This window comes from Balaenoptera ricei, chromosome 10, assembly GCF_028023285.1.
Source record: "Balaenoptera ricei isolate mBalRic1 chromosome 10, mBalRic1.hap2, whole genome shotgun sequence".
In the NCBI taxonomy this organism is placed as follows: Eukaryota; Metazoa; Chordata; class Mammalia; order Artiodactyla; family Balaenopteridae; genus Balaenoptera; species Balaenoptera ricei.
In genome coordinates, this window is record NC_082648.1 from 41,596,474 (window position 1) to 41,611,826 (window position 15,353).

Genomic DNA, 15,353 nt, shown 5'->3' on the forward strand with positions numbered 1-15,353 from the left:
GCTATGGGATCCAATTTCTGCCCAAGGCCAGCCAAGCCCTTTGGGCACACAACCAGAGCCTCCCTTCTGTGGTCCTCCCCCAACCTCCCCCACTTCCATCTCTCCTCCTTAGCAGTAACCAAGACTGGAAGGGCTGGATACCAGGGGACCATTTTCCCTGGTAGCTTTGCAGTCTTCTGGTGGGAGCTTCCCCAGAATCAGGAACAGAGCTTCATAGCTATAGTCTGGTTTAGGACTTCAAACTTTTGTCCCCTCTCTTATCCTTGCCAAACACCCAACTTGTGGATTGGAAACTGCTGGAGGGCAGTGGGTACTTAAAGTCATAGTCTCTAACAGGCTAATGATCTCTTCCCTTTACCCTCCATCTAGTCACCTCTTTATCTTTCTCCTTCTTTGCACCCCCTGGAGCCATTCGGGTCTCATCTCAGAGGCTTTGAGCCTGCAACAACACTTCACCCATTAATCTACTATCGTTTAGAAATCTTTCTCTAAGAAACCTTCCCTGATGTCCTGACACTGGACCTCTATGTTTCCTTGAGAACCAGTAATTAACTGCCATCCATTGTGGTATGGTATTAAAATTATGTCACCCTTACTACACAAAGCAGTTCTTAAGCACAAACTTAAACACAATCTTAGCTGAGCACCTGGCCTATAGCAGGGTGCTCAGCCAGTATTTGTGGCAACTACACTCTTCTTTTTTCTTTGTATTCCATACTCGCTCCTCACTCAGCTCCATGGCTAGCATGCACAGGAACTTTGTGTACATTAGAAAAAAGCAGCCCTTCCTCAAGCCACCTGATTGCCATTTGCAAGAAAAGTCATAGTAACTATACATACAGTGACTGTGAGGTGAATGGTGCCCCTAGAAGTTGTGCAATGTACAATCTACATAACCATGAGCAGAAACTTTGCCTCTACCCCCAACATAGCAGTGGGGCTTGCAGAGTATTCAAGGCACTGATAGCCTCGGGAAAGATGGAGTTAGGTTCTTCTCTGAGAATCATAAACCCTTGTCAGGCAGTCACTTCTTTTACTCTACATCCAATAGGCAGGTCAAGGAGGAAAGGGCTGGTGTAGGGGGGAAGGGGATATTATATAGGGGGATGTTATCCCATTCCTACACTGATGCCCACCTACCCCCAATAACCAAGGCACAGAAAAAAGGCCTGGGCATAGGGAAAAGTCAGGTGACCAGCCAGCTTTAAGGAAGGCTAAGGGAGGAGGAGCTTCCCACTGCCTAATTGTATGGTCTAACACCAGACCCAAGTCCCCAAAGGTCACTGAGGATGCGGATGGAGGGGAAGGGAAAGGATGGTTGGAAGGACCCCTCTGTTTCTCTCTGTAGACTCAGGACTGGTGGGAGCAAAGCTGTTCAAACAGACACAGAGACAGACCCTTTAAAAAACCAAAGCAAACCCTGGGATCAACTTTATTGCTGATGGTTGTGGTCTCTTCCTCCCTATTCCCCCGTCTCTCCAGTGGTCCATAGCTCTTCCAGGATAGCACAGGGCTTAGGCTCTGCTGGGCCAGAGGCAAGGGAGACAATCTGCCTCCCAAGTCTGCCCCCAGCTCAGTCCCTCCCCTGCCCCCACCCCACCCTATTGCACATCAAATCATGTAAACATGGCTATGGGCATGGCCCGGAACAGCAGTGAGGCAGATTGACGTGTAAACGAATTTGGGACCAGGAGCCAGGCCCAGCCACCCAGCCCCACCTCACGCTGGGGCCCACAGTTAAATCTGGAAAAGCAGGGGGGCCTGGTCCCAAACTCTGGCTCAGATGATGCAACAGTGCAGACAGCTCAGCTCCCCTATTCCACCCACCCTCTCAGATTCCAGGTCCTGAGGTCCACCCACCCCTGGGCACCCCTCCAGGCCTGGGCAGCAGATGGCAGTGTCCAGTTTTCTCCCTCCCACCCCCAGCTGGAGGTCACTGGTGCTGGGTCTTCCTAGATGCCCGGGGGAAACCGGAGACCGGCAACGGCAGTCTGTCCAGCCCTGCGGAAGAGGCAGGGTGGGCTGTCAAAAGCGGGGTATGGGTTCAGTCCTCAGGGATAAGACAACCAAGCCACAGAATGGGTGGATGAGGTATGCTGCAAACAAAGCAGACAGCATGCCATCTCCCCTGTTGGGATGACCACTGTTCCAGAGGGCTCCACCCCACAACCACCCTACCAGCCTCACCCCCACTCCCTCTCACCAAAGGCCCGGATCAGCTCTGCCCGCACAGCTGCGGTGAAGGTTTTCACCAAACAGAGAGTGGTAAGGCCCGCGAAGGCTGCGTTGTAGAGGAACACGATGTAGAAATTGCCCAGCCAGTTGAAGCGTCCAAAGTCACCCAGAAGGTCCAAACGAGTGAGCCCTGAAGTACAAAGGCCAGGATGGGACGTAGGCTCCCCAACCCTTCCCTGGCTCAGAGCCCAGCTTTCTGCTGCCTCCTGGTGGCCACATCTCAACACTGCAACTGATAGGTTGGCTTCTATTCATTAGTTATTCCTGTCTCCCAAGCTCTGTCTCAGGGACAGTTCAGAGCTGTTGAAGAAAGTGTCAGCAGCTAGGCTTGCTTTAACTTCGCTTCCAGAGTTTGGCATCTTCTCCTCCCATGGGGGGTCCCCTCTGGCTCCAGGAGTCCTGAGGAGCATCCTGGGCCTGCTACTTGTTCCTGGGCCAGGAGCCAACAAGCAGGTCACCAAATGTTTTTTTCAGTAGACAGAGCAGTGCGGAGGCTAAGAGCTCTGACTCTGATCATGGCTGCTTTGGTTCATATCCGAACTCCACCCTATCTAACTGTGTGATCTGGGGCAAACTCCTTAAACATCTGTGCCTCAGTTTCTTCAACTATAAAGTAGAGAAAATAATGGGACTGGGAGAATTAAATGAGACAACACACATAAAGCACTATATGTGCCAGGCACTATTCCAACACTTACCGAGCCCCTAACAATAATAATATAATCATCATAAATTTAAATTCTGGAGCCCTGCCCCCCCCACTTAAAAAATACTCCTACCAGCATCCAACCTAAAGGAACTAACTGGTGGACCCAGAGGCCAAGTTTCCTAAATCACCATGGCATAAGTACAAATGGTAGAGTAGAGAGAATATGAACTTAAGAATCAAATAGAACTGATTTAAATACTAAATCATGTACAGTATATGGATGATGATGGCGGGGAGGTGGGGAACCTATGCAACTCCCCTGCTACCTTGGGTGAACCAGTTACACTTTTGAACATTTTCACCAGGTAATGCTAGATCATAGCTAAAGATGGGAGAAGAATTGAGCATGTTATTTGATGCCCAGCGTGTAGAAAAAGCACTGGACTGGGGTTCAGGAGACAGAGGTTCTAGCCTGACTTGGCTTTGCTTCAAACTAGCTGTATAACTCTGGGTAAATCAATTAGCTTTTCTGTTTCTCATTTTTTTTCTTTTTTTTTTTTAATCTTAGTTTGGCCACGCAGCGCAGCAAGCCAGGATCTTACTTCCCTGACCAGGGATGGAACCCACACCCCCTGAAGTGGAAGTGCGGAGTCTTAACCACTGGACCGCCGGTAAAGTCCCTGTTTTTTGTGTTTTAAATGAGAATGTTGGGACTTCCCTGTCGGTGCAGCGGTGCAGCGGTTAAGACTCCGTGCTTCCACTGCAGGGGGCGAGGGTTGATCCCTCATGCCACAGAAAAAGAAAGAACTGTTTATCAGATGATCCACTGCAAAAGAAGATTTGGGGGAAAGTGGTGCTTCTCCACCAAAAAAAAAATGGAAGTAAGTAGGGGAGGCTGTAGCAAATGGAAAAAGTATGAGCTTTGAACCAACACTACCCTGAAGCTCAGCATAGCATTTTATAGAACCTCTGTTTCTCCATCTGTATAATGGAGATAACCCTTCCTCATAGGTTTGTTGTGGGAATTAGAGAGAGCATGAATATAAAGTGTCTGCTTAGTACCCATAGGTACTCAAAAAAAGCCAATTCTCTTACCTCCTTTTGCTACTTACCCAGGGTTCGAGAGAAGACAGGAAGTGCTGAGCTTAGGACCAGGAGACAGACACAGTTCCCAATTATCTGGGTGGGAGTAAGGAAAGGGCAGGTCAGGGTAGCAGAGCTGCCAGCACCTAGTGCCCAGGCACGCCCCCCAGGCCAGCTACCTGCGTCATGGCTGTGTCATGCCATCTGGGCCGCAGTCCCCAGAAGAGTGGAGAGCTGTAGAATCCCACGACCGAGGAAACCATAAGGTAACTGTCACTGGGTTAGGGAAGAACTGGTCTGCTCCCAAGGATTAATGCCTCATCTCAAAGGGAACAGACCTCTCTCCCCCAGCGCTCCTTTCAAATCAAGTCTTTTCCTTCTTTCTGAACCCCGGGGTAGCCAAGTCTTGCCCCCTTCCCTATCACTCCCACTGTAGCTCTGCCCAGCAACCCAGAGGAGACAGGTTTGGTGAGGAGAGGCAAAGGTGGGTTTCCAGAAAGATACAAGATGAGTACGACCTGAACGACGGCACCAAAGGAGCCCAGCTTGGAGAAGGAGACCTGGCCCAGGGAGGCACCCTGAGAGACGGAGCAGTGTCACTGTGCAGCACGCCCCACCATCATCAGTGCCACCTGCACCCAGCCTACCCTCTGGCCTCAGCTTCTGCCCCCTCACCCGGCCTTTCTTAGGCCCTCCCCAAAAGATACGGTGAGAGGGCAGCCCAGTACCTGCATGCCCCGGGGCATGGCAGCCTCATCGATGAGCAGCTCCAGGATGTGGATGGCCACAGTGAGCACAGACAGACCCTGTGTGAGGCAAGGTCATGGACTCCCATCCCTGTCCCAGCCCACGGTTGTATCCAGAGTTGAATGTTCAGAGCAGACACTCTGGTCCAACATTTTCAGTTTCCAGTTAGCTGTGTGGGACCTCCTGAAGCCTGATGCTAGCAACAGAGCACCTTTGAGGGTATTATAAGATGCACCCTCTCCAGATGGAAGGATTGCAAAAAGGCCAAATAGAAAAATATACCTCTTCCTCCAGACAAATAAGACTTACTCCCAAGTCCAGGATGTAGCAAATGGGGGGATGGACTGGATTTCGACCCTTATTTTCACCCCAGAGCAAACCTGCATAACTGCTTAGGCCCTGCGTGGCCTTGGGCAAACTCCTTAACTTCTCAGTTTCGTCATCTACAAAATGGGAACTGATGTGCTCAGCACAAGGCGGGACACAAAGTAGATACTCGTTGAGAGACAACTACTATTACTGATGATAACCAGGTCCTTGCATCTCCTCCCTGCTCCCTGAGAAGGCCTAAGGTACTCAAGGGCCTACTACCTCCCACCCCCACCAAGGCTGGTATCCGTACCGTCAGTACCAGCAAGCACAGCATGGCCAGCGGGTAGCCCAGGTTCCGCTGCCAGGCTGAAGCCTTCCGCCGCTTCTCTGTGCAGGGATGGGAAGCAGTTAGCAAGGGCCTAGGATGAGGCGCTATTCTCCTTGGGGAAAGCAGGCATCCCAGTGCCTACCAACCCACATACCCAGCAGGACCCTCTGTGTCTGCAGAGCTAGGACCTGTCTGTGCAGCAGTTCCATGTCCAAGGGCAGCCAGCAGGAAGTGGGATCTGAGGGCAGAGAAGATGGTGCTGTCCCCAAGTCCTGCACAGGCCCTGCCCTAGCCACGCTCACCATCCCAACTGGGAAGAGCTGTGTCTCACTGTAAATCCTGCAGGTCAAAGCTGCCTCCTCAAAGGCTGAGCAGTGCAGCTGCTCCTCCAGGTCCTCCAGCAGCTGTGGGGGGGGGGGGGGGGGAAGGGAGGGATGGACTGTCACAGGCTCTCTGATCCCAAAGGCGCCAGGAGAACCCTGCTCATCTCAGGGCTCCTTTGTCCTATTCCTTCCCCTACCCTCATTCACCACCCTGTGGCCAGCAACTTTATCCAGTCCCTCCCAACTGCCTTGTGTTCTGCTTTGTATGTCTGGTGACCAGCTCCAGGTGATGAGGGTCAAGGATACAGGGGCCAGCAAAGGCTGTGGCCCTCTGCAAGGTGTGTGCTGCACAACTGTAGGGTTGCTTCATTGTTTGGCTCCAGCTTTGCAGGAAGCCCGCCCTGCAGGATCAAAGGACAAGGAGCACTACATACCCGGGGCTTGACCAGCAGCTTCCCAGTGACCGAGAACATGCGGGCGAGACCTAGCGGAGTGCACACTGTGGGGACAGGAGCCAGTCACCTGCCAGACCCTTCTCTCTACCGCTTCCCCTACCCACCCTTCCATTCCGTCTTCCACCCTGGTTGCTCTGGCCTGAGGACCTTACCCATTCCCTCCCAGGTCCTGAACACTCACCCAGGAGCAGCAGGACCCCGAGGAAGGAGATGCAGGAGTAGAGGTAGGGGAGGTAGTACTCCCAGAAGTCTAAGGGTAAAAAAAAGTACATCAGCCCGTCTCTCTCCTCCTGCTTACTGGGGGATGACAGGCCTCAGAGTCTAGGCAAAGGCACAACACAAAAGCCTATAGGGGTTAGGAAAGTAATGTAAATGAGGAAAGCTGGCCAGCAGAAGAGGGAGTGGCAAGAGACCATAGCAAACTGGAGATACTAAGCCCTCTCTAAAGGGCACAACCACTATTTGGCCCAAGGCACTGGGGCCTAGTGTGGCCAGATCCTCAACCTTGTCAAGCAAAGCCAGAAACCTGGATATTAATGTCAAATCTCCCCGTTTCAATGGACTCACATTTTTATAAATCATTGCCTGGGCCCAACGGAACACTTGTACAGGTTGGATTTGGCCTGAAATCCATCAGTTTGAAACTTCAGTCTCAGGGAGAAGGTCCCAAACCTCTCCACTTTAGAGGGATACAGTTGGTCCAGGCAAGGGAACACCAGCCAGCTGAAGAGTCACCCAGCCTGGAGGGTGGGGAGGAAGCTAGCCTTCTCACCATAGAGGGACTCCCTGCTGGCCTTATTGTTGTCCACGATGGCTGACGCCACCCACACCATTCCCAGCACCAGCAGAGTGAGAAGCATCAGCATCACCACCGTCTCGTAGACCCGGGCCAGGACACCCTACAGGAGGAGGCAGTAGGTGGAGGGGGGGGCAGTGTGGGGAAGGAAGGAGACGGCAGAGATGGCAGCTTGGCTGGGGAACCAGAGAGGACCGGATTCAGGAGGCAGCGGAGGGCGTTTCCCTCTTATTCTCCTAAGTCACTCTGTCCTCCTACCCCACAGTCCGGGATCATTCCCTCTACTGGATATTCTTCATTTGCAATCCCCCTCCCCAGATCCCTTCTCCATCCTTGTCTTGCCCTGGGAGGCTGACCCCGAGGTCTGTGTCACATAAGCTCTTTGCCCTCTGGTTTCCTGTTCACCTTGCCCAATGGGAAGGGCTGGCAGGAGAGTGGAAGGTAGGAAGAGAAAGAGTCCAGGGTATTTTTTTGTGTTTCCTCCCACCTTGGGCCCCTTTGACACTAGCTCCTCTCCTGGGTGGCCACACTTCCCCAGCTTCCACTATCAGTGGGTTCCAGAAATTATGTCTTCCTTTGGCTTAGGGGTGGTAATGACTTCCTGTTGTCAATAGTGCCTCAAGCTCCTTAATGCTGATTAAACCTCTGCAAATAGTCTCTTCATTAAAATCTCTTCAGTTGAACCACCTCAGTGGACTTCTGTCTCCTGTCTGCACAGATTGATTGATACATTCCCCCACTCACCTTTTTGGAGCCAGCGAAGCCCTCAGACTCAGTGAAGAAATATGCAAAGGGCATGAGGAAGATGAGGGACAAGTTGGAGAAGAGGAAAACGAGGTTCCAGAGGCCTAGAGCAAAAAATGAGAAGCAGAGATGGTCATTAAGGGGGGACCCCAACCCACTGGGGGCTGACCATGTGGCAGGGAAGGCGGGAGGGATGGGGTGCTCTATGACTGATTAGCCCCAGGCTGTCTGTGTCTCCCCTACCCTATCTGCTCCCCATCCCCACCCTCAGCTGCAACCAGGATCGATGTACCATGGATGAGGGAGCCGTTGAGCCACTGGATGTAGTAGTTCCGAGGCAGTGAGAGCAGCACCTCGTTGCTGATGATGGAGAAGGGCAGGAGCAGGACAGCACCCAGGGCGACTGCCAGGGTGAAGGTGCACAGCTCGAGCCTGGGCAGAGAAGGGGTAGTGCCTCTGATTAGCTCAGACACTCACTTCCCTGGGCCCAAGAAGCCCCATTCATCCCCACAAGCACTTGTGACTTCTCCTAGAACCAGCTGTAGCAGTGACAGACCTAGGGAAAGAGCTGTCTAGCTGGGGCTCTACCCACTGCCTCCCCACCCTAGCCCTTACCTCCAGGAAAGCCTTGGCATGTGGGATGGGAACACCTCAGGCATTTATGGGAAACTGGTCACCTGCCATGTCACTTGCCCAGACTGCCCCCAGGAATGTGGTCCTCCCGCACTTGCCTATAGGGTGTGCCAGGCATGATGCCAAGTTAAGGGGCCTGACTTCTCTGCTCAACTCAGGGAAGTGGATTTCTGAGCTTGCCTTCTTCAGCCTGGACAGGGCAGGGTCACCCCATATGGCTATGCCCTATGTGAAGGTACTAAGGTAAAGGGGGGACAAGGGGAGTTGAAACCCAGCTCCATAGCCAAGGCCTGTGCCCTGGGCTGCATCAGCTGAAAAGAAGGGACAATTATCTAGTTGGTCCATGGGAGGTGAGGGTGGGGGTTGCCTTTTAATCTGTTGTCTGTTGAATCAGAGGGGTCATCTCTATATTTTTCTCTTTAGGTGCTAGTGAATAATAACAGCCTAGAGTAAGGGCCATCCTCTCAGAACTCAGCATGCCCCGCCTTTGGGGGTTCCACCTTCCCCATCCCCTGCCATTTCCATCAGTCTGTATCCCCACCTCACTCCCTCTCCAGTGGCTGCTGGGAAGTGAAGCCAAGCTGGAGCCACTTCTGGTGACTCAGGCCCGCAGGAGAGGCTTCAGAGTTCCTGGCCAAGAGGCTGCTTGAAGTTCCCGGCCTAACCAGGGAGACAGGAACAGCAGCTTTTCCAAGCATCCCCAGGATAACGTAAAGCCAGAAGAAGCCAGAAATGGGGCAGAAGCAGAAACTCTCTCTTCTGACACCTTACTCTCCCCCAGCTCCAGGGGCCTCACTAGATCCCAGCTTCTAAAGGCTACTAGTGCCAGGTGCTGAGGCAACGACACTTACGCAATCTTGTTGACTGTAGCATCTTCATCATCCGCTACAAAAGACAGAGGCATGGGGAAGAGGCAGGCCATCAGTGTGCAGCTCTGGGAGCCATCTGTGTTGCAGTGTGCTCTCCTGCTCCCACCTGCCTCCTGAAAGAAGGGCCTGGGCCCACTGAGGCAGAGCTGGACAGGAGGCCCTGGGAGAGCTCACACTATGAACCCCACAACCTATTCTCTGGCCAGGGTGGCAGCTTAAAAATCAATGGTCCCAGGTGGAGAGAGTATGGACCAGAAATTCCCCCACTTCCCTCCTTCCCCAGCTCTCCTCCATCATAGGTTCCTCTCTGTAAGCCGCAAATACAATGAATGACTGGTCTGTGAGGTTAGTTACATCAGTGGCTAGGTATAGCAAAGGGAAATGGCAGTGGTGGGGGCAGGGGGGGAGGGGAGAATCATGGAGAAAGTCCCCAGGGAAATCACACTGAGGACTAGCTGCCTTCTTGGCTGAGGGCGCATAAAACCGTCTGGAGGGGAGGAAAGGTTCAGGCCAGGACAGGAAGATCTGGACGGGCTGGAGCTAGGAACTGCGGTAAGTGTGTCCCTCTCCTTAACCACACAATGCCTACAGAAAGCTTTAATCTGAACGCTCTACCAAGAGAAAGGTCACCATCACCAGGTCCTGGGGCCCCAGTGGTCAGGGAGGTCTCTGGTCCTGGGTATAGGAGCACTAGGAGAGGAGATGACAGAGCTTGTGCCCATGATAACATTCACCCTGCAGTTGCCTGCTTTAGGTTCACAGAGAGCTTTCACATTAGCCATCATATTTGGTCTACACAATGACAGTGGACTGGGTAGAGACTGTTAGGCTCATTTTGTAGAGGATGAAACTGAGGGTCATAAGAGTTACATTACTTGCCCTGTGGCTCTGTTAGTTGAGGGACTTCCATCTAGACTTTCCACTCTACCACCTTGTCTCTGACTGTGGAGCGGGGGAGGCAGAAGAGGCAGAGGCTCCAGAACAACCACCTCTCCTTTCCCAGCAGGCACCATAGGCCTCTTCCCTTGAGGCTGGTGCCATGGCAACGGGAACACTGGCAGAGGGCAGGCAGAAGGGAGGGAAGTCACAGGTACCTGTGGTGAACTCAGCAGGCTTCTTGAAGTGGGTCAGGGCGATGTGGCAGAGGATGTAGAGTGTCGCAAACAGAAGTGTTGAAATCTGTGGCAGAGTGCGAGAGAGATGAGAAGCTCTAAGCCCCACACGTTTCACAGCCCCAATGGCCTCTCTCTTCCACAGGGACACTTTCCCAAAACTAGGCTCCATACTTCCAGGGGTTCCATCTTTCTCCCCAGTACTTCCTTCTATTCAAGGCCTCAGGGGCCTATAAGAAGCATCAGACAGGGGCTGTCCCATGCACTTGGGAAAACAGCACCATGCCCAGCTCTACAAGGGTTTTTTCCTAGGAAAAAAATAGTTCCAACTGAACCCTGGTTGGTAAATTGTCAGAGAAGACTCCTAGAGATGCACATATCCACACACCTGAAACAGGCCACAGAACCAGAGGGAATTTACTCCTAGCAAATTATTGGAAAAGGAAGCAGGTTTGAGGGGAAGAAGGGGATGTCTGCATTGTCCTGGTGCTCCACCCCCCTCTTCCTCCACTCCCACCTTGATCCAAGCTCTAGGAGAAAATAAGTAGGAATCATGTTCCTAGTCCAACTCAGGGCTTCTACTCTGTTTATTCAGGGGCCCTGAAGGATCAGGTCTGCTCTGGGCCAAACTAGAGCCTCTTTGATGCCCTGTCCTTAATAGTAGGTTTTTTTAAAAAAATTATTTGATTTATTTATTTTTGGCTGTGTTGGGTCTTCGTTTCTGTGCAAGGGCTTTCTCTAGTTGCGACAAGCGGGGGCCACTCTTCATCGCGGTGCGCGGGCCTCTCACTATCGCGGCCTCTCTTGTTGTGGAGCACAGGTTCCAGACGCGCAGGCTCAGTAGTTGTGGCTCACGGGCCTAGTTTCTCCGTGGCATGTGGGATCTTCCCAGACCAGGGCTCAAACCCGTGTCCCCTGCATCGGCAGGCAGATTCTCAACCACTGCACCACCAGGGAAGCCCAATAGTAGGTTTTAATTGGGGCCCCACATCTATGAAGTTTCTAGAGCTGGCATCAGCCCCTTTAAAAGCTTTCAATCCCTGGTCCCTACCTAAGGTGATTTCCAACTGCAGGGTAGGCCTCAAAGGGTCTGTCCCATGCCCCTGGGTGACTAGTCCTCCAATGGACAGTTATGGCAGGACTTGGCCAGGTTATTCTACACATGCATGCATCCCTACTCTACCGCAAGTAAGCTGCTGTTGCCCAGGGGAGGAGCCACTGGACAGGTTGGCTCCACAACCAGGGCCAGAGAATCTTGAGATTTTATTGTGTTTGAAGTAGGCAGGATCAGGGACTTCCCTGGTGGCGCAGTGGTTAAGAATCCGCCTGCCAATGCAGGAGACACGAGTTTGAGCCCTGCTCCGGGAAGATCCCACATGCCACAGAGCAACTAAGCCTGTGCACCACAACTACTGAGCCTGCACTCTAGAGTCTGGGAGCCACAACTACTGAGCCCACATGCCACAACTACTGAAGCCCGCGCATCTAGAGCCCGTGCTCCGCAACAAAAGCAGCCACCACAATGAGAAGCCTGCGCACCGCAACAAAGAGTAGCCCCCGCTCGCCGCAACTAGAGAAAGCCCGCACACAGCAACGAAGACCCAACGGAGCCAAAAATAAATATAAAAAAAAAAAAAAAAAAGAAGGCAGAATCAGTCTCATAGGTGCTCCAGTCCCCAAGAGGAGCTGACCCTACAGGGAATCTGCACACAGCTATCTATGCAAAGAGAGAAGCCATAGACCCCAGAAGAACCAAGGGTCCAGGACAAAACTGTAGCTTTTATAAATTAATTAATTAATTTATTAATTTATTTTTGGCTGTGTTGGGTCTTCGTTTCTGTGCGAGGGCTTTCTCTAATTGCGGCAAGCGGGGGCCACTCTTCATCGCGGTGCGCGGGCCTCTCACTATCACGGCCTCTCTTGTTGCGGAGCACAGGCTCCAGACACACAGGCTCAGTAGTTGTGGCTCACGGGCCCAGCTGCTCCGCGGCATGTGGGATCCTCCCAGACCAGGGCTCGAACCCGTGTCCCCTGAATCAGCAGGCAGATTCTCAACCACTGCGCCACCAGGGAAGCCCCAAAACTGTAGCTTTTAATATCAGGGAAGTAGGGTAGAATGAGCCACTCAGATTGTAACTGCAAGATTTTTACTGCCTAGTGCTCTGCCCTGGGCTTGCTTAATAAGCAGGAAGGTGGGAGGGCTCAAAAGGTCAGACTGGAGTTCCACGCAGTTCCATGCAGTTCCAGCAGAGTCTAGGTCATTTTCTAGAGCAGGGGATTGGAGCCAGGTGGGGGAGGTACTAGAAGCCTTCAGGCTGCCCTTGGCCAGCACTGATGTCCTCAACTAATGGGACTAAAGGATGAGGGAGACAGCCAGGAGGCTGCTTCTCTGTCCAAGGTCTCATCCCTCCCTGTTCTCTAGGAATGTGGGTCTCTGGCTCTACACTGTCTCAAGGCCTGGGTGTGCCTCCATGATATGCCCAACCCTGCCATGTGGAACTCTCCACTAAGAAACACATAAGGAAAGCTTCCTGAAGGCAGATCTGGAGTTCTACACATGGACAGATACACTCCCTACTTTTCAGTCCTCACAGATAAGGGCAGACCTAGTTAATGCCGTGGCTCACTTTAGCCCTCCTCCAATCTGAGGCTGCCCAGGGCAGACTAGAGCCAAGTCTGAGAAAAATGAAGGATGACCCCATCAGTGGGTTCTCCACTCACTAACTTCTATTCTTCTAAACCTTTCCCTTTCCCTTTAGTATTTGGGGGTGAGGGCTACCCTGGGGAGCTCCAAGGGAGGAGACAGAGGAGAAAGGAGAGAGATGAGAGTTCAGAGCAGGCCTGAGAAAGATGCAATCCCCTAAACTTCACTGGGTGCCCCTGGCCCAGAAGCAAGGAGTCCCTTGCTGTGTGGCAGTTTCAGCTGTTACTCTAGGTGGCAGTGAGGCTGTAAGGAAAGCAGCCAGGTGCCCTCTGTAGCACCAGGGAAAACCACTCACAGGAAATCCCTGAATGGCTGGGAAGCTAGGAAACTCGGCTTGCAGGATTTCTAACAAATACCAATAAGGGGGAGGAAAAGAAGGGGAAACTTTAGTTGTTCTCCATCTCTACACAGTAGAATCCACCTCAGCAAGAATACTTTCTTCTAAAGTGGGAAACCCACCAAAGTCCACTGTTCGTCTCCCCTTCATCAAACATTATTTGGGTTTGAGGGGTAAGTGCAAATAAGCCTTCCCCCAGCCAAACTCATCCCTCTCCGACCATCTGACTAAAACCGGCAGGTTCACCAGACTCCCAGACACACGAAGACCTGCACTCCGAACACGGGTGGGGGTGGGGGACAGGAGGGGGGGAGGGGCGTGTAGAGTGGGAAGAACGGAAACCGATCGGCTTTGTTTATCGCGCAGCTACCCAGCTGACCCGATCTAGGGATTCGCCAGCCCGAGCACTGGTCGGACCGGGGCCCTTCGTCGTTCGCCCCTGGACCAAGCAGGGTCTGCCGGCGCTCTGAGCGCAGGTGGTCTCACTCCGACCCGGACTCTCCCTCTACCGCGACTCCCGTTCCCCACTTGGTCCTACCCTTCCTGCCCGGGTCCCGCACTCACAATGCACTCGCGGACCCTCTCGTGGAATAACTGCTCTCGCACGGATAGCACTTCGTAGTCAGCTGCTTCCATACTCTGCTCAGCATGACTGGGGCGGGGGTGTCTCCGGGCCCGGGGAGGACCAGCGGGGATGAAACCGCCGCCGCCAAGCACCCGGACCCAGCGAAGGAGCCTTTTCTTGCAGCCTGTGACGGAGACTTAGAGTAATCTGGGGCTCAGATTCTGTCGTCTGGACGCCCTTCCCTTAAAGGGGCAGGCACCCGCGGGCCTCGTTTTAAAGGGCCCCGGCCCCCCGCTGCTCCCTTCCCTTTAAGGTCAGGCTTCCGTAGAGTTTCAACGCAGACACCCGCCGATAGGCACGCTAAGAGGAAGCGCAAGTCCCGGTTCTATTTTACTAGAGGCAGAGTGACAACACAACGGATGGGCGGGATCATTCCAGAGAGCGGAACTCATTGGCTCCTACGGAGCTGCCGCTCTTCACTAGAGGAACGCTGATAGGCTCGCCCCGTGGAAAGAGGCGGGATCTTTGGGGCTTACCGGTGCTCGTTCTGAAACTAAGCAACTGACTTTTTCACCTCCCATAGTTGATGAGCAACGAGTGTGACCTTGGTTAAATAAGCCATTTGGATCAGGCCATCCAGGTGGGATGTGACAGCACCATAGGGTTCCGAAAGGTACCACTGCTCAGTAACACAAGGCCCGTAGTAGCATTTTCTTTTTTTTTAATTTATTTTTTTATACAGCAGGTTCTTATTAGTTATCTATTTTATACATATTAGTGTATATATGTCAATCCCAATCTCCCAATTCATACCACCACCACCACCACCATCCCCTCCCGCTTTCCCCCCTTGGTGTCCATACGTTTGTTCTCTACATCTGTGTCTTTATTTCTGCCCTGAAAACTGGTTCATCTGTACCATTTTTCTACATTCCACATATATGCGTTAATACAGGATATTTGTTTTTCTCTTTCTGACTTACTTCACTCTGTATGACAGTCTCTAGATCCATCCACGTCTCTACAAATGACCCAATTTCGTTCCTTTTTATGGCTGAGTAATATTCCATTGAGTAGTAGCATTTTCTGAAAGTGTTTATTGTGGGGTGAGGAACCCACTGCCGCCACGGAGTTTTCACCCAGTCACTTTTGTGGGAGCCCTAGTGTATGCTAGAACAAATACCAAAGAAAAGTGGATAAGAAACTATAGAAATATCCATCTGAAACTTTGTGAGGAAATGCCCACAGGGGATCATGGGCTGAGTCAAACATTAGCTGACCACCTACTATGTGCCACTCACTTTATAGATTTTATCTCATTTTACCCAGGGAAAGGTATTATGATTAGCATTTTAGAGATTAGAAAATGGTGAGAGGTTGTCACAAGGGATGCAAGTTACCCTCCTGTGACCTTGATACATGTACTGTTTGGGAAGTCCCACCTTCATGAAGTTAAACCCT

At 52.2% G+C, this 15,353-nt stretch overlaps 1 protein-coding gene across 4 annotated transcripts; it reads right to left on the reverse strand.

The window, feature by feature from the left end:
- Positions 1 to 1,399: 1,399 nt before the first annotated feature.
- Positions 1,400 to 14,275, reverse strand: LMBR1L (limb development membrane protein 1 like). 4 transcript variants are annotated; one of them, XM_059935825.1, is made up of 17 exons: positions 13,892 to 14,275; positions 10,269 to 10,353; positions 9,157 to 9,190; positions 7,965 to 8,104; positions 7,673 to 7,776; positions 6,905 to 7,031; positions 6,314 to 6,382; positions 6,112 to 6,176; positions 5,686 to 5,758; positions 5,509 to 5,592; positions 5,337 to 5,413; positions 4,696 to 4,773; positions 4,472 to 4,545; positions 4,147 to 4,237; positions 3,997 to 4,063; positions 2,204 to 2,365; positions 1,400 to 1,991 (listed from the first exon to the last, which is right to left on the reverse strand). In XM_059935825.1, the coding sequence occupies exons 1-17, from the start codon at positions 13,961 to 13,963 to the stop codon at positions 1,780 to 1,782; spliced, it is 1,614 nt and encodes a 537-aa protein (XP_059791808.1). In that variant the 5' UTR covers positions 13,964 to 14,275; the 3' UTR covers positions 1,400 to 1,779. The 4 variants fall into 4 exon arrangements, with proteins under 4 accessions (XP_059791808.1, XP_059791811.1, XP_059791810.1 ...); XM_059935828.1 differs by lacking the exon at positions 13,892 to 14,275 and adding an exon at positions 8,847 to 8,965 and having other exon boundaries at positions 10,269 to 10,322; XM_059935827.1 differs by having other exon boundaries at positions 1,849 to 2,001; positions 13,892 to 14,274.
- Between the last annotated feature and the right edge of the window lie 1,078 nt (positions 14,276 to 15,353).